The sequence below is a fragment of the Phocoena sinus genome, chromosome 3, assembly GCF_008692025.1.
Source record: "Phocoena sinus isolate mPhoSin1 chromosome 3, mPhoSin1.pri, whole genome shotgun sequence".
Lineage (NCBI taxonomy): Eukaryota > Metazoa > Chordata > Mammalia > Artiodactyla > Phocoenidae > Phocoena > Phocoena sinus.
This window is the reverse complement of record NC_045765.1, coordinates 161,607,496-161,625,596: the sequence shown is the minus strand read 5'-3', so window position 1 is coordinate 161,625,596 and position 18,101 is coordinate 161,607,496. Positions and strand designations below refer to the sequence as shown.

The 18,101-nt window shown below is 46.0% G+C and overlaps 1 protein-coding gene across 5 annotated transcripts in view; it reads left to right on the top strand.

Annotated features, from left to right (window-relative positions):
• OTULIN (OTU deubiquitinase with linear linkage specificity) overlaps positions 1-18,101 on the top strand; it is a 32,753-nt gene that overhangs the window by 9,278 nt on the left and 5,374 nt on the right. For 3 of the 5 annotated variants that reach the window (XM_032629249.1, XM_032629247.1, XM_032629252.1), the window contains 4 exons: positions 4,343-4,437; positions 7,839-7,982; positions 14,121-14,246; positions 16,660-16,929. In XM_032629249.1, coding sequence (XP_032485140.1) covers positions 4,343-4,437; positions 7,839-7,982; positions 14,121-14,246; positions 16,660-16,929 — 635 coding nt within the window. The remainder of the gene's footprint in view (positions 1-4,342; positions 4,438-7,838; positions 7,983-14,120; positions 14,247-16,659; positions 16,930-18,101) is intronic. The other 2 variants (XM_032629251.1, XM_032629250.1) reach the window with 2 other exon arrangements.

The window sequence follows — 18,101 nt, the reverse complement described above, 5'->3', positions numbered from 1 at the left end:
TAGCTCATGTTTGTCGTATGGTTAGCAAAGCATTATACGTGTAATTAGGAACAAAAGATGCAAAGTGGGGTCTTCGATGATAATTTTGGAGTCTTCCTCACAAGGAGTTGGTGGAACTCTTCACTGTGGCAGCCAAGGGAGATGTTATGGTCCCCCATAACCTTCAGAGGATGCGCGAACCTTCTGCTGCAGTTGCACTCAGTTCACGTCGGATTCAGTCCTTAGCAGTCATGTTCCTGAGGAGAAGGTGCTTCTTCAGCCATGGTTTATTCCTGCTGTGTGTGCAGGGGCCCCTTGCTTTCTCGCTCACTCTGCAGGCTCTCTGTTGGAATTCTCCTCTGCCCCCCAGGGAAGGCCTGTGCAGGTGCTCTGGCTTTTCAGGGGGCCTTGTCTGAGGCCTTGTCCAGCTTTAGTCTGAGGTCAGAATAGATCCCTTTATACCCTGAATCTCAGTCCTTCTGGGTTCATGGCCCTTCCCGCAGTAACATCCTGTAGAAGTGCCTCTGGTGGGAAGCTCTGTCCGTATAAAAATTTCTTTATTTTACTTTCTTTCTTGAATAACCCCAGACGAATTTTTGTTTTTTCTTATTTTCTTGATGATTTTATTGCATTGTCTTCTGGTTTCTCTTGTAGTTGAAAGTACTGCAGTCAGTCCGATCCTTGGAAATCTGTCTTTCTCTGTCTTCTCTTTGTCTTCAGTGTCCTACAGTTTCTCCTTGAGGTTTCTTAAGTATGGATTTTTTTTTCTTTCTTTTAAACATTTTGCTTGGGATTTTTTTTTTACTTTTTGAATCTGAGGATGGCTAGTTTTCATCAGTTCAGGAGAATTCTCAGCCACTATCTTTCTGAATGTTGCCTTTTTCCTATTCTCTCTACTTATTCCTTTCATCGCTCTAATGAGGTGTTTGCTAGCTTTCATTCAGTCATCCAGGTCCCTCTGTTACACACCCTTTCAAATGTTTTCTGACTTTCAGCCTCTGTTGCATTCAGGACAGTTCCTTCGGAAATATTTTCTTTTTCTTTCTTTTTTGGAAAAGTTCTATTTTCCCTCTGAATTTGCTTGGTCTTTTTTTTGATAGTGTATTGCTCTTTGCTCATGTTTTTATTCCTTCCTTTATTCCTTTAAGCATTTAAACATACTCTTTCAGGCCTGATAATCCCATTATCTGAAAATCCTGGCAGGCCTAATTATGCCAGTTGCTATTTTTCCTTATTTCTTGTTTCTTCAGGGTTTGAATTCTAAGCTCAGCTTTTGTGTATCTGTAGAGTATATGCAGCCTGTCTTGAGTGTGAGAGGATTTGGCCTTGTTTCTGCCAGGCACCCAGGGAGTCACCTGCCTTGGGCCACGTTAGGTTAATTTCTGGGTTTGAGCTTCCAGGGTCTTGCAGCTAGTGTGAAGTCACACCCTGGCCCTGTGTGAGAGCCGGCCCGTGGTTATGAATTCTCAGGGGAGGCTTCCTCTCTCTCCGAGTCAGAGCCCAGGCCAAGGCAGAGAGTTTTTTTATGCTCTCTCTTTGTTAGTGAAAAGCTTTTTTTCACCTAGTCCAGGCAGGGGTCAGCAAACTATAGCTCCCTGGCCAAATTTGACATGGCCCCTGGTTTTGTAAATAAAGTTTTATTGGAACTTCTTGGTTTACACATCACCCATGGTGATTTTCATGCATAGTAAAGTTGAGTAGTTGTGAGAGAAAACCTTACACCCTCAAAGCCTACGTTACTTACTCTCTGGCCCACCAGAGAAGAAGTTTGTGATTCTTGCCCTAGCCTCTCAGTTGAGAGTCCCAGCGTTCTGGAGGGGTTCAGTTTTAACTTCCCATCCTCTGAGAGTCTGAATCCTTGTCTTTGTCACCATATGGTGGTATGGTGGTTAAGGAACAAACCTCTTGGTTAATTTGGCTTCTGGTTGCCACTCTGATTTTCAGCTTCCCCCTTTGTGTTTTTTTTTGTGTTTGTCTTTGTGGGGTTTTTGTGCCACTAGAAATGTTCTTTCCTGGGAACAGTAATCAGTCTGTGTTGGATGCAGTTAAACAAAGCAAGGAACTGTTGTATACTTAAACTGCTTGAGGTCAGGCACTGCCTGTCCTGTGTCTCCGGCTTCTAGCCTGGAGGATGGCATGCGGTGGCTGTTGGAGTCCTCCTCCCAAAGAATGGTGGCAGGATGGGACTGAAAGTATAATTTTGATGCTAGCGCTTTGTGAGTATCCATTTTCCACCCTCAACTGTGTCCCGCGGACCTCTGATTCAGCACAGGGCTGTGGCTTGCGGCTTGGCCTCTGAGCCCGCTGAGCCTTCTGCCTTCTCCCCTCAGTCCTGGGGTGTGGTCTGCCTCCCTGACCAGGGGCCGAGTCCTGTCTCGGTGCACACAGGAAGAGGACTGCAAGTGAGGAGAGTGGCAAGGCTGGACCTTCTTCCCGGGAGGCCCTTCCTGAGCTGGAAGCATGCTCTGCCTCGTGGCAGAACGTGCCCCGATAAGTGTCCTCAGCTCTGGACATTTGTAGTTCCTCAAGCTTTGTGGGGAGGTGAGTAGGAAGGCGATAAAAGGGAAATCTTCCCTCCACTAAATAGACACTCAAACAGTGTTTATTGACTTCAGACAATGACTGGTTTGTATTTGAGGGTTGGCCCTGCAGCGGTGGTATTTGTGGTCTCCGTGTATTATGCTCCGGGGTCTGTTTCACCTTTAAGCCGGTCCTGACTTATGCCACAGAAAAATGTATCTGTATATGTGTTATTTTCCCTTTTGTGTAAAAGGTTTGTTTTCCTTGTGAAAGGATTTACCATGAGATTTTAAAAACAGGCGGTTCTTAACATTTTTTGTTTTTTAAAAAAATTGGTTTACCTGAACTGCAAACAGGGATTAGGGGCTCCTCCTGGGCTCCTGCATCAGTCATCCCTCATCTGTCACACCCTGTGTGGTGAGTACCTGTGGTCCTTTCTTCTTCAGTAGTCTCCAAACACATTCAGGACAGAATCTGGGGCTTTAACGTCTTCTTACCCCCCGTTCCTAGCTCAAAGCTTGGCACATACTAGACATACAGTAAGTGTTTATTGAATTGAGCTGAATATAACATCTTTATTTTGTGTTCAGCTTCCTCCTGAGTAGATATGTTGTAAGGTACTTCTGTGTTTATATCCTGATTTCTTTGCTAACATTGACTTCTTCAGTATTTTAAAAAGGAAGTCGAGATGCCTGGGAATTTACCTCTTTCTTCCTAGGACATCCACACAGACATACGCATGTGCGTGCATATGCATGTGCCACAAAACCAAATCTCAAACCTCATACGTTAAACAAGGAAAGTGTAAAGGCTATTTTCTTACTATATCGTTTGATCATAAGTTGTATTTTTTAATTTGGGGGGATGTGTTCTTAGAGTCAGACAAGGTCTGTGGTTCAACTAATGTTGAGAGCTCCATTAATTTCTGGCTGATTATCAACAGTTTATAGCCTTTTGGGATCAAGGCGGGATATAACTAAATAGAGACAATTAAATATACTTTTGTAATAGAGGTCTTATCTCTTTGTATAATGGATGTAGAAAACAAATTACAAATCATTAGATGTATCTTCTCAGAGCTTAGACTGCTGTGTATTTAATGTGAACATTATTCATGGGCACCTGGGTCCGTGTGGTTACAGGTGCTGAGGGCACAGCTGAGAAACAAAACAAAGCCCCTGCCCTCAGGGAGCTCATGTTTTGTCGTGTGTGTGTGTGTGTGGTGTGTGTGGTGTGTGTGTAGGGGTGGGGAAGGCAGGGTGCAGAAAAAGAAATATGTCAGGTGTTGATCAGTGCCAACAAGAAAAAGAAAACCATGTAAAGGGAATAGAGTGAAGGTGTGTGTGTGTGGCATTTTGATATCGGGCATCAGCGTCAAGAGGCGAGCAGAGAGCGAGGAGCGGGTGCCCCGCAGGTAGGGCAGGAACCGTCAGCATGGGGAGTGGTGGGAGCTGAGGCCGGAAAGGCAGCGGGCGGCCCGGGCACGAGGCCCTTGTAGGTAGTGAGGGAGTAGAGTCGCGTGTGATGGGAGGCCTTGGAGCCCAGCAGTGGTGGGTAGCATCTGACTTATGTTTTAAATGCACCCCTCTGGCTGCCGTGTGGAGAATGGTTGGTAGGGTGTGGTGACAGGGAGGCCCACTGGGAGCCCTCGGTGGTCACCTAGGAGCGAGGTGCTGGAGGTCTGGACCAGGTGGTAGGCAGCAGTGGAATTCTGGATTTTGAGGGACTGCAGTGAGCGAGAAAGGAAATCTCAGGTAAAGCAGTACCATTATTCTGATGATGCTTTGTTTCATTTTTTCCCCCTCCCCACCCCCCACCCCCCCTTTTTTTTATTCTTTAACAGAACCCAGATTAAGTGTAGCTCCTGAAATGGATATCATGGACTATTGCAAAAAAGAATGGAGGGGAAATACGCAAAAAGCAACATGTATGAAAAAGGTATGATGCCTGGATGCACGCATTTTGAGTCTTTCCAGTAGTCTATCATAAGTATGTCCTTTTGTACTTTTCGATGCTAGTTATGACAGCTGCCACTAGACCGTGTAATTATTGGTGTTCTAACGTTAGAGATGAGGAAACAGGCTCCAAAGATACGGGACTTGTTTGGAGCCACAGTGTTAACATAGAATCATAATCAGTTATTCAGTAACGTGATTTCTTTGGAAAACACATAAATGGCTCTGTGCTGTTCAGGGTTGGGCCAGCCATTGGTTGTCCTCTTGGGGTCATTTGGGAACACTGCCCTTCTGGCCTGGTGAGGTAAAAGGCGCAGACGTCATACATCTGCTGTCCCGCTCAGGTTTCTTTCCATGTCCTCCAGTTCTAGGGGCCTGGACTCTCCTGTACCTTCTAAGCAGAGGGATCTGGAACTACTTCCTTTATTTAGGGCAGCAGTCCCCAACCTTTTTGGCACCAGGGACAGGTTTCGTGTAAGACGATTTTTCCTCGGTCTTGGGAGGGGCGTGGTTTCGGGATGATTCAAGCGCGTGACATCTGTTGTGCACTTTATTTCTATGATTATTACATTGTAATGCGTAATGACATAATTATACAACTCACCGTAATGCTGACAGGAGGCGGAGCTCAGGTGGTAATGCGAGTTGTGGGGAGTGGCTGTAAATACAGATGAGGCTTCGATTGCTCGCCTGGCGCTCACCTCCTGCTGTGCGGCCCGGTTCCTAACAGGCCACAGACCGGTACCGATCCATGGCCCAGGGGTTGGGGACTCCTGATTTAGGGCATCCCAGGAGCTGTCCCCCTTTCAGTCCCATTGCATAGATTGGTGACCCTGAGGTAGTCCTTCCAAGGCTGTGGGACATCAGGGATTCCCATGACACAGTCCCACTGTGGCTATGACTGGGTTGGGTCATTGCTCGAGTCAGGCCCCTTGACCCACTCCCACTGCACAGCAGGTCGAGTGGCACATCCTACTGGTTCCCCCTCAAATGTATCCTGAATCCAGCGTTCCTTTGTAGATTGAAGTTGCTACTCCAGTTGACACTTGAATAACACAGGTTTCAGCTGTTTGGGCCCACATCTATGCAGATTTTTCCAATAAATATGGACTACAGCACTACATGCCGCATGGATGCAGAGGGCCGCCTGTAAAGTTACATGCGGGATTTTGACTGAGTTGGGGGCCAGCGGTCCAACTGCGCCCCACATGCACACCCCGGCACCCCAGGCTGTTCAAGGCGTGGCCTTATCTGACTTCCTCCGAGCTACGGAAATGGCAGTTTCACCCTAATGCTTCTACCACCTCTTGTAATATGGATTATACCCTCTACTTATTTTCTCTTGGGATTATTTACGTTACAAGTTTGAACGCACTTCTGGCATGTTACAGATATTGACCTGTCATGTTTGATAGAAATATCTTTAAAATTTTTGTTTGTTTAGAACTGTACTGTTTAGGATTTAAGAGTGTTAAGTATTTGAATATATTTGTTCTTGTCCTCAGAGCTTCATTTTGTAGAAAATGTTGTGCCCCTTTCATCAGGCACCTCAGCTGCCCATGCCTGCCCTGAAATGGGCTGACCATGCTCGAATGCCACTGCCACTTTTGAAGCTCTGAGAGCCAGTGTCAGCCCTGTTTCCCACAAGTCTGGACTGTAGACTACTTGTGTCTCAGGCACTCGTTAGAGAGCTCAATCACGACGTACCTGGGACTCTCAGTTCCTGCCAGAGCTTAAGAACGTTTAGATTTGTGTGGCCATCTGTTGAATATGCATATTGGCTACTTGTAGATTTTGTAAAAACCTCCAGCTCTGTATCAAAGTAGATAACCAGAGGCCAGGTATCTAAACTGTATTTTCTCATCTTCCCCAGAAATGCTTACACTGACATGCAACCTTAATTTTGGATCTCAGTCTCTTTAAAGGATCTTTTCTAACAGTTGGCACCTTCAGGCGTGTAATTGAAGATGTTTACTAAGTTATCCAAGTGTTCCATATTTTGGAACTCATGCTGAAGTCATTCCTCTTTGATTTCAGTTTGAGGTAAAGATATGACCCTATAGTTGGACCCTTCGGTGACCAAATAATCAAAGGCACATCAGTTAGAAAAGCATCCCATCGGGACCCATGGCAGTCAGAGCATTTCTGGGCCTGATAACAGCTTGGATCTGTTATCTTTTAGTCCTTATTTGTCTGATTGTTTTGTTTTGGATATTCATTTACACACTTGGAAAGATACAGTTGCTGTTGAACTAGCCATCGTGAGTATTCGGGGTAACCAGGGGTTCACCATAGGGAAGAGGTGCATATTAGCAGGCGTGAGTCTGCTTGACGGGCCCTTACATTGCAGCGGTTGGGCCACTGAATAAAAATGCAACTCTCAAAATTTTATTATTGGAAAGACGTACTTTCATATCCACTTAGAACACCATCCTGTGACTTGAACCTTGAAAACAACTAGTAACAGGGTCCAGTGCCTGGACACAGGATGACTGTCTACATGGTGCCCACCCCATGAGGGCGACACTTCTTCTTTTGTGTAAATGTGGGTAGGAAGCAGGGTTTCGAGTGATTGTTGCGGAACAGCAGGACTAGCGAAAGGTCTGCCAGGTCGGGGGCGAAGCCGTGCGGTGGGGAAGCCATGAAGCTGACGCTGACGCCTGAGCAGCGTCCAGTGGGGAATCAGTCATCTGGGCCCCTGGACCAGGTCGCTGGGATTTTATGCTGTCCTTTTTGGGGGGCATGCTCCAAATGGTCCATTTGGATGGCTGTATTTGAGTTGACTGAGTATGTCACTGAGCATTTTCATTTCCTTGTTTCACTTGCAGGCTAAACAAGAATGACACTTAAATCCACTTTTTGAAAAAGTCTAACAGAATTTATCCAGGCACCTCCTAGCATGTAGTTTTTTTATGTATTTCACGGAAATTTTGGATTTGGGGGTATTATTTTTAATGTGGATACGAGCTGGGTACATCTCTCTTTTCTTTTCTGTCTCTTCATTAAAGAGTTTAGGGTCAATCTAAACACAGATTAAAGCCTTCAGAATGCTGGTTATTAATAAGTGAATGTTACAATGGTTGCTAAGGGGCATATAACTTCAACTTTGGGGTGGCTAGTGTTTTAATAATACTTGGTGTATTATTTTATATGTTCTAGTATGTTGCGTCTGCTACATATGCTGATACTATGTACAGTACTAACATTTGTTAATTTCCTTTGATTAATTAAAAAAAGAATTCAAATATCTTACATGAAAGACTCAGCCAGTCTTGTTTCCGTTCTTCTAGTGATTGGGGGCACACTTTTTCCACAGGAATAAAATTCTCCCCACTCTCTGAAGTCAGTAATGACCATTTTGAATTCTCTGATGCTTTTGTCCAGGGCTACGAGGAGGTGTCTCAGAAATTCACCTCCATCAGGCGAGTCCGTGGAGATAATTACTGTGCGCTGAGGGCCACGCTCTTCCAGGCCATGAGCCAGCCGGCTGCGCTGCCCTCCTGGCTGCAGGACCCGGAGCTCACGCTGGTACGCTGCTGCTGCAGGTTTGAGTCTGCAATGTTTCCAGTTGCTTTTGTGAGAAAGACTTCCCCTTCTCTGCCCTGTGCTATGTGCTTGTACTGTCTGCGGTGTGACGTCAGTGTGTGGGTTTATTCAGTTTTGTGTGGCTGAGATGATTTTGCATAGCAAAGTGACCAAAAATGATTGATATTTCCCCAGAAGAGGAAGATGATAAAATTTCTTCAGTGCTTCAGCTTAACTAGAGAGCAGGTGTTTAGGGTTTGTTCAAAGCACTTAGGGCAGTTTGACTTCAGTGTTGGAGTCTCTACCAAGTGGGCTGTATATTGTACTATCTGAGAACCTGCTGGGGTTTTAGGAGGCAGAGTTCTGTGATTCTAACTCCAATTCAAGGAATCGGCACCCTCTGCAGTGTTTGGAGAGCTGGCGTGGCAGGGGGCAGAGCAGCAACCCTAGAAGAGAGACGGTTGCTGTCAGCCTGGGGGAGGCTCCCCGGGGAGGTGAGGGTCAGGGGCTGTGTCCCAGGCCTGGCCCTCTTTAAGGTTTTAAATCTGCAGCCTGGTCGTGACACCCCAAGAAGTCACATCATCAGTGTGTCGTGTATCCCCGACACACATCAGCTTGAGGTCATGATAGGTTGGATGATAGAATACCCCAAAAGAGTTTGGTGGGTAGGCACGATTGAGCAGAAGTCACAATATGACATTACTTGGAAGAAAATAGGAAACCTTGCGCCTGTATTAAAACAGAACCCCAAACGAAAACTCAGAGTGCTAGCTGTGGGAGATCTGCCTTACCAGAAACTTATGAGGGGGGAAGGAAGAGTCAGGATTTTAATGGATTGCAGGCCCAGTACGAGCCCACTGATGTGTGATGCCTGCAGTGATAAGGAAGCCCTGTCTTAAAAGGAGCGCTTCTAAAACACAGGCAGTGACAGGCCTGTCTTGAACGGGGCTGGTCACATCCCATCTTGAGGACCCAGTGCAGCTCTGTGCCTGTACCCTCGGTACAGGTGGGAGTGTGCCCGACAGGGCTCGTCTGCTTTGGGGAACAGTTGAAGGAGCTGGGGTATTTGCCTAGAATAAAGACTTTTAGAGGATACTGGTTGGCAGTTAAGCTAATTAGAGGTCTGTTAGGTGAACGGGGTATCACGTACCCTCAAAGAGCAAAACCAGGATCAGCGGGTGGAGGATACCACGTGTCTCTCAGGTGATTATCTACTTTATAAGCTGGTGTAAAATCACGTGTGTATAAACTATTTAAATGATATCTGTGAAAGATACTTTCTTCTAATCAAAGATACATTATCTTTTTTTAATATAAACTTATTTATTTTTGGCGGCTTTGGGTCTTCGTTGCTACGTGCGGGCTTTCTCTAGTTGTGGCGAGCGGGGGCTACTCTTCGCTGTGGTGCGTGGGCTTCTCATTGTGGTGGCTTCTCTTGTTGAGCACGGGCTCTAGGCGCATAGGCTTCAGGAGTTGTGGCTCACGGGCTCAGTAGGTGTGGCGCACAGGCTTAGGTGCTCTGCGGCACGTGGGATCTTCCCAGACCAGGGCTGGAACCCGTGTCCCCTGCATTGGCAGGCGGATTCTTAACCACTGTGCCACCAGGGAAGTCCCAAAGATATGTCATCTTAAGCAGATTTCTCAGTATTAGCTTTTTTTTTTTGAGAAAGGAGCAAAAGAAATTGATACACTAGGCTATTTTTAGCTTTGCAAATTAGACATATATCAGTACTGAAATATTTCAGAATTGTTGGTCAGTCAAAAGCATGCCTGTGGACATGAGACACTGCTTGGGAAGCAGACATGGGTGATCTCACTGTATTTTGCTTTAACTTTTGTTTGACAGCCATAGCTTTATTTATTGATTGTGACAAAATCCTCCTCAATTTTAGGCTGCTTTCCTTTGAGCCTTTTACTTTAAGGGGCTGCTTAGATTTATGGACTTAATTGATGTAATGAATTGGACTTTTTAACTTTCCAAGGAACTCTGGTGCAAGTAGTGCTCTACATAATTAAACATACAAAATACGCTCCATGAAAGTAAAGCATAATTTTTATTTTACTAACAGGATACATTTGGGTAAGGTTATCTGCCAAATTAAAAATAGTCTAGGTAGGTTGTGCTTGGTTTCTGATCGGTATGAGAGCACGTTGTGCGTATGAGCAATGGGGGCTTTAAGGTGGTTTTCCTGACTTCATTTGAGTCATGCGGAAATTCTCAAGTACTCTTTCTAATTTCTTCCCTTTTCTGTATGTATCAGTCAACAAGTAGAGTTTTTCTCTTGGGAGCATAATTAGTTGGTCACAGTGGTATTATTTTTGTCATCTAACCTTTCTCGAATGCCAAGAGGCCCACGTCAGAGAGAAAAAGCACATCATACCTGTCCGTGGGTTTAGTATGAAAGTTTATTAAACTTTTCTTGCTCTCATCCGACTAGAAGACTTGTCCCTGTGTTGACTCTTCAGGCCCCAGCAGAGTCCCTCGATTTGAGCACTTTCCTGACAGGGTCTGTTTTGCCATGTGTCTTGGGCGGGTGACAGATGCACCACACGCCTCTCACTTGAAGTGCCAGTGCAGAAAGGGGTACACAGACTTGGTTGTCGCACTTGACCAGACTAGTTTTTAACCACCTCCCAGGTGTCTCAGGCAGCCTCCTGTGGATGGCATTCCATCCCTTTTCTCATGCTGGCCCTTCCGCCTCGTCTCCTGTCGGAAGGTCCACACTGACAGGGGTCTCGTTGGGTGAGCGAGAGGGCAGTGCAGCGTGACTGGAAGAAGTCGGGGTGGAACCAAGTATGAATACCGCCAGGTGGTGAGGCCTGCAGAAGCCGGCGGTGCACCGTGGTGGTGGGGTACCCGGACCGCCTCGCCCCGCAAGTGGGGCCTCTCTTTTACCAGAGACTACTTGTGTAACTGTAATAAGGAGGCGTCTTAATATTTGTTAACGCTCGTGATTAAGACAAGCAGATCAGGTGATACTTAACTCAATTCTCCAGAACAAGAAGGTCTTACAGGAGTTTTGGTATGAAAGTCTCTGTGCCCAGTTCCTACCCATCTTCCTACTAAATCAGAATAACTTGTATCCTGTCATGTTAATTAAGCCATGCTTGCTGTTACAGCTTGGTATAAATTATGGGGTTTAAAATGGGGTAGGCTCGCTGTTATAAACACAGTAACTGTCTGACAAATAAGTCTGTCTCAGTTTACCCTGATCCTTGATCTTTCTGAATTGCCAAGGGCCTCTTCTGACCACTACCCTGCATCCAGTGACAGTCAAATGTCCTGGTGTCCACGGGGCTTTTAGAAGTCCTTGGAGCACTGACCACTTCTGGGGACATAAAAAGGCTGCTCTCAGCAGGCAGGTTGGAGGGAACCAGTTTCAGCATTGGTACGGTCTCCTGAACTGCCCAGGCTCTGTAGTAGCCCACCTCTTCACACTGGGCATTGGGCAGGTCCTGGGACACCTGAGTTTGTATGTGAGTCTGTAGACTCAGAACCAGTCCTGGCCCAGCCTGCAGGCTGCATACTGTGCTAAACATCCCTTGACCTCAGCTTGCATTTCGTCAAGAATCCGGTGAGCCCAGAGAAGCTACACACCCTGTAGCTGGCTGTATCTGCTTCCATTTACATTTGGAGAGATGTTCTTTGTAGCGTTTTGCCATTTTCCCTCTCTCCTAGAACACGCATGGTTTCAGGAGATTCAAGGGAAGTAGGAGCGCTAGACCGAGATCCTCCCCTTAATGTGAGCTCAGTGGAGGCGAGCGAGCCCAGGCCGCTCGTCCCGTGCTGCTTGGCTCCTCTGGCCTTGCTCGTTCGTGGCCCATCTGACAGTTTGGCTGCCTCTCACCTCCTGTCATCATGTCTTGGCTCCCTGTCTGTCGTTCCCGCTTCTGCCCAGATCCTAGTCTCTGTGTTTGACTGTAGTCGGATGATCTGACCGTGACCCTGACCTTGGACGTGGCTTGGTCTGGCTGTTCTTAAACTTGGGCAGCAGCTGGGTCCCCAAGAGGTGGTATCCTTCGGGGCAGGGGTCCTTTGGTTCCATAGTTTCAGAATGTCTCTGAGGGGTTGGGACCTGTGACAGTGTTTGCTTGCTTAGGGTGGGATAGACTGTATATCAGAACTCATGAGACAGTTTGGGGATGACACATTCTTGTTACTTGCTATCCCTTTAACCATGGCTCTGATTTCGAGAATTGTGGACATTTCCTAGAGAAAACAGGCTGTTTTTATATTTCACTCACAAATGAAATTATACCTAAGCTAATTAGGCAGTTTAATACTTTATTAAGTATTTCCCGTCATTGTTTCTTGTTTTTCATTTTGTTTCTTCTTTACCTCTCCCTTACCCTAACAGAAGTCCAGTCTCCGTGTGTGTAGTGTAAAAGAATGGCTGTGTGTGTGTGTTGTATGTGTCATGACCCCCTGAAAGCATTTAAAGCTATCCTCATTTTTTTTAATCTGAGTAAAGAATTTCAGCTCCATTATTCTTTCCTCATAGTTTCTTTTCACACCTCAGTTTTGGGCTTTCTCCAGGCTCCCCACAGCTCCCAGCATATACAGCCCTTGATAATTATTCCAGCAATACTTTGGCCCATGCGTGGAAGGAATGAGGAAACGGACTTTTTTTTGGGTTTTGCTCGGTGTAGTTAGATCTTTGGGGTCTCTTGAGTAATTGAGTATCGTGCCTGCTTTTTAGGTACATGCACAACGTCACGTGATGCTTATGTTTTCTGGGCTTCCTTCCACCCCGTTTCCCAGCTTACATCTGCGTAGCCAGTATTTTCTGCTCACTGCACTTCTCTGTGCCCAGTTGTGATTTCAGCTTATTGCCACTTGAGGGCATTTTAGAGTCTGGTGATAAACCAGAGAACCTGAGAGAAAGTTGGCAGCAGAACTGCCCACATGTTGCTGAAATGTAGGACAGAGTGGGTACAGAGCTGGGCTGCTCTTGGGGGGGTAGTCATTTGTCATCATAAGAAGATGAGAACACAACCCCTCCCCCATTAACGCCATCATTGTGATAACCACCTGAAGAGGAATTTACGTCCCTGTTGTGGTTTTGTTTTTTTGTAGAGATGAAACCACCGTAGTTTCACATGACTGCTGTAAAGAGAAAGTAAAACTGGAGTTCCTGTTCATGCAAGGGTCTTCAGAGCCTTAGATTCCAGGAGAACTGAACACATGGCCTCATTTAAAACTGTATTATAACTGTTAAACAAACTCAGGTTCTAGGGAGGAATTAATTATTCTCTAATGATCTTTTGACTTGGAGGTGAACTCTTATTTCCTTTCTGCATTTTATAGCACTGAAGGGACATGCCTGTGCCCGGCCTAATTATATGGATTTCTCCAAGACTGTTGGGAAAGTCTGAGTTCCCACGCTGACATCGATCCGGTTATGTCCCAGCTTGCTTTTCAGACTCCAAATTCTATTGATGATGAGGGGAAAACAAAATAGCAAATGCTCCAGGAAAAAAAAGGAAACAGGCAAAATAATAGTTGAGCTGTCAGTTCTCTAATGAGCTAGCCCATCACAACTCCCTTAACCCCTGCTTCTTGTTCTCAGTTGTATTTTCTATCTTACTACACTGATTAGTTAAACTAGATACCATAGTGTTTCTTTCTAATATTAAAACTTTGATGATAGTGTAAGTATCAGAAGTTAGGTTTTATTTTCCTAGTCAGGAAAGGAACAGGTTTTTACCCTATCCTGGACCATCTCACAGGCCCAAAGCGCCTTCCTGAGTCAGGCATTAGGGAGTGGTAGGGAGGCACCAGTGAGCCCCGCAGCTGCTTGGGTGGTTTATGCGAAGACCTGGTGTGAACACTGCCTTCACGTACCCTTACAAAGTGCTGTGGAATGTTCCTGCCCGCGGCTGGAACCCAGCCAGGTACATTGTGCCTTTGGGTCTCAACCAAAACTGCCATTTCACTGTAGAAGCCCTCCTCAGGGTGGGTCTTTCCGAGATCCTGACTTCCAGATTTAGGTCCGCCGTCCTAAACCCAGACAGACGTGCAGGAACTAATTCTGGAAACGAAGGTAGGTCTTGTAGGCTTCATTGTTTCTTATAGCTTGGATCGTGTGATGGCCTTTCTGGAATGTTAACATTCTCTCTCTCTGTTTCTTGATACTCTAGTTACCAGAAAAACTCATAAGCAAATACAGCTGGATCAAGCAGTGGAAGCTTGGACTGAAGTTTGAGGGGAAGAGCGAGGCCCTGGTTGATAAAATTAAGGAGTCCCTCACTTTACTGAGAAAGAAGGTTTGAAACATGTAGTTTCCTTTCTGTGATAAGTGCAAAGCTCTCACTCCCGGGTGCCCCAGCACACCACTTCTTGGTCTTCACTTAGTGGATTACCACACGCTCTTGGCTGGTTTTTAGGCAAAATAATTCTAAACGAACACAAACACTTCCTATGAAGTGTTCGGTAAAATGAAGAAATATCAGCATCGTGTATTCTCGGAGGAGATGATGTGTTTAATGAAACGTTTAACTTTGTTTAAAGGAAACCGTACAAATGTAGTCTTTTCTTCTAAGTTCTGACAAGTTTCAGGGATATCATTTAGTCCATATCTCTTACAGGATTATCAGTGATAACGAATTCACATTTATTAAATTCTTCCCAATTATGTTCATGTTTTAAGATTCTGTCCATATTTATTAGACTTGTTTTCTTTCATGATGATTTTCCAGTGGAGCAGATTTAGTAACTTGTCCTTTGACAACTGTCCTGAGGGTTTTTCTGAAACAGAATTGTGAGGAGGAACTTGGTCTGCTGATTCCCAGTGATTTGGTTATTAAATACTCCCTCTTCTGTGGCTTTCCGCTGCCTTATGTGGGTCGATATCCTGCTTGCACACTGGCCCACACAGAACTCTAGGTTGCTGGCCTTTGAGCAGCCTAAAAGCTCTCCTCACCAGGGACCCGGGATTGAGGGCCTGTTAGTTGCTCCAGGCTTTGTAGATGGAGGAGGGAGGCCGGTAAGGAGGTGTCAGGCATCGGCTTTCAGGATTCCCCCAGCACATACCCTGGTTGTTGATCTGTTTACTTGACTGTGGTCTGCCCCCATGAGACTTTCAGCTTCACCAGAGACTGTCCTGTCGATTCCTTTACAGCCAGTGCTGGGCACTGGGCCTGACACATAATAGGCATTTGGTAAATATTTTGTTGAATGAGTGGAGGGCCCTGAGTTCCTGGAGCCTAGTTTTTATTTACAAACATGAGAAATGTGTACTGGAAACTATACTGTCGAAGGAAGACTAGTGATGAAGAAATGGGAGCAAGAGAAGGGGAGGAGGGGGTTTGTTGTTGCCTGTTGGAGCAGAGCACAGGATTCAAGGGGGCTGGGGGACCTGCGCCTGCCCAGGCCCTGGGTTAGCAGGGGGTTGAGCACAGGGCTCTGGCCTGTGGGAGTGAACAGGAAGGCTCTTCAGCTCAGCCACTGGTGACGGTTTCCTTTCTAACTCTTTTAAGTTCTTGTGAGGTTGCTTTATTAGCTGTGCCTACTGTAAGTAGATCCTCATTTGGGGGAATGTTTAAGTGATTCCAGTTTGTAATAGCATTAAAATTATACATTAACACTCTGAGCAAAAAAAAAAAAGCCTCTGAGCTGCATCGTTAGCACTTTGTACGTGCCAGGCTGCACGCTAAAAGTTTGATGCATTGTTTAATTCTCACGACTCCCTGGGTATCGTTGCTGTGGTATCCTCACTTTGCAGACGAGGAGACGGAGGCCCTGCAGAAGCCACCAGCTGCTCGGTGGCAAGGCCTGTATTCCACCCTGACTATCTGACCCCAGAGCTGCGCTCTTGCCTGCCAGCTTGGTCCCCTTCTGGAAAATATGAGGTGTTCCAGCTTGCAACCCAAATATTGGAGCGAGTCCGGTGGCACAGTCATTACTATTAACACTTACTCTTGTATTTAAAATTTTAATGGTTTTCGGGAGGAGCAGTAGTTACTGGTTATTCATAAGGATTAGTTTTATGTTGGCACCTCCTATCCTCGTTCACTTTAACTTAAAAGCACATATGTTTATAGGGTTTTCTTTTTCACTTAAAGAGTTTGCTTATGTTAGCTGAATACCTGATCCTCTGCTTTACTCTGAATCAGAAGTCGGTAAGAATTTCCGGAGTGGATTTATTCATTTGAAACTCAAGTGTATATTTAAGAGGTTAGAAGGGTAAGTTTAGTAAACAGATACTCAGGATACCCCGCAATCTTCCTGGCGCATCTCCATGTTTGAGGGTTGGCTTGGTGTTTCTGGGTGGTAACGGCTGCTGTAAACCCCTTAAGGGGAGGAGTAGTTTCAGCTTCGCTTCACAGCGTCTCACACGGGCCTCACACACGCGTGTTAGCTCTCCTGTAAGTATTTCTGATTGACCGGTTTGATCTCTTTGCCTGGGAAGATAGGGGAGTTGAAATTTCCATTCCGTGGCCCTAGAGTTCTCCTTAGTACATTATACCTTTGTTTCAGGTTAGTGGGGGAAGAAGTGAATAAGGAATTTGTGAGGTCTAAAGAGTGCCATTGTTTGAGCTGGAAGCTTGAGCATTGAGCGTTGGTACGTGACCCATGGTTGCCTGCCTATCTTGAAAATAATTTTGTGCTCATCGTGTGGAATTTTACCAGGGACTTTTAGAGCAACAATTTAATTGTTATGTAACTTTCTTATCACAGTGGACAGACTTGGCTGAACTGAGAACTGCCGAAGCGAGGCAGATAGCTTGTGATGAACTGTTCACGAATGAAGAAGAGGAGTACAGCCTCTATGAAGCTGTGAAATTTCTCATGCTAAACAGAGCCATCGAACTATATGATGATAAAGAGAAGGGAAGGGAAGTGCCGTTCTTCTCTGTGCTTCTGTTTGCTCGGGACACGTCAGGTGACCCCGGACAGCTGCTGAGGAACCATTTGAACCAGGTGGGGCACGCCGGTGGCCTTGAACAGGTGAGCTGTACCTTTGGGAGTATATTGGCCCAAACAGCAGCTTCAGCCGCCAAACCTCATCCCAGTTTTTGTGGGCCAGGAGTCGAGGAGCAGCTGAGCTGTATGGCTCTGGCTCAGGGTCTCGGGAGGCTGCAGTTGGATCTTGTTCAGGGCTGCAGTCATCTGAGGGTGTGATTGGGGCTGGAGGGTCCACTTCCAGTATGGCACACTCACCTGGCTGTTGGCAGGAGGCCTCAGTCCCTCACTGGGAGGTGGTGGGAGGGTTCTGTTCCTCGCCATGTGGGGCTTTCCATAGGGCCGCTTGGGTGTCCTTGTGACGTGGCGGCTGGCTTCTCTCAGAAAGGGATCCAAGAAGAGAGCAAGGAGGAAGCTCCAGTGCCTTCTGTGATCTAGTCTTGCGAGTCACGCACGGTCAATTACACTCTATTCTGTTTGTTAGAAGCAAGTCACTTAATCCTTCCCGCATTCGAGGGAGGAGTGCCAAAGAATTGTGAACCTATTCTATAACCGCCGTGGTTATCTCAGCCTGGGCTTGCTTCTGTAGTGTGGTGGATGGGATCAGTACCCTTGGCTCCAGTAAACAAATAGATCAAGCTCTTGGAAGAGTCCTCTGAAGGGTCTTGTTTTTTTTTTTTTTTTAATTGAGGTGAAGTTCATATAAGACAAAATTAACCATTTTAAAGTGTACAACTCAGTCACTTTCGGTACATCTGCGGTGTTGTGTGACCATCACCTGTGTCAAGTTCCAAAACTGTTTCCTTCCCCTGAGAGAAAACCTGGTGCCCGTTAAGCAGTCACCCCAGTGATTATCTGTTTGATTGTAGCCATTCGAGTGGGTGGGAAGTGGTTTCTCATTGTGGGTTCGGTTTGCATTTCCCTGATGACTTTTCATGTACTTACTGGTATTTGCGTATCTTCTTTGGAGAAATATCTGTTCTATTCAAGTCTTTTGCCCAGTTTTTAAACTGGTTATTTGCTTTTTTATTGTCGAGTTGTAAGGTGTTCTTTGCATATTCTCTACACGAGTCCCTGATCAGACATAGGATCTCTTCTTGATGATGTGCTTGTTTATAACGACCCATATATACAAAAGGACTGGGGCTGGGCCCACGGGGAGGAAGAAAGGTTGTGGCTGAGCCGTGCCATGCACCTCGGGGACACCAGGGCGGGAG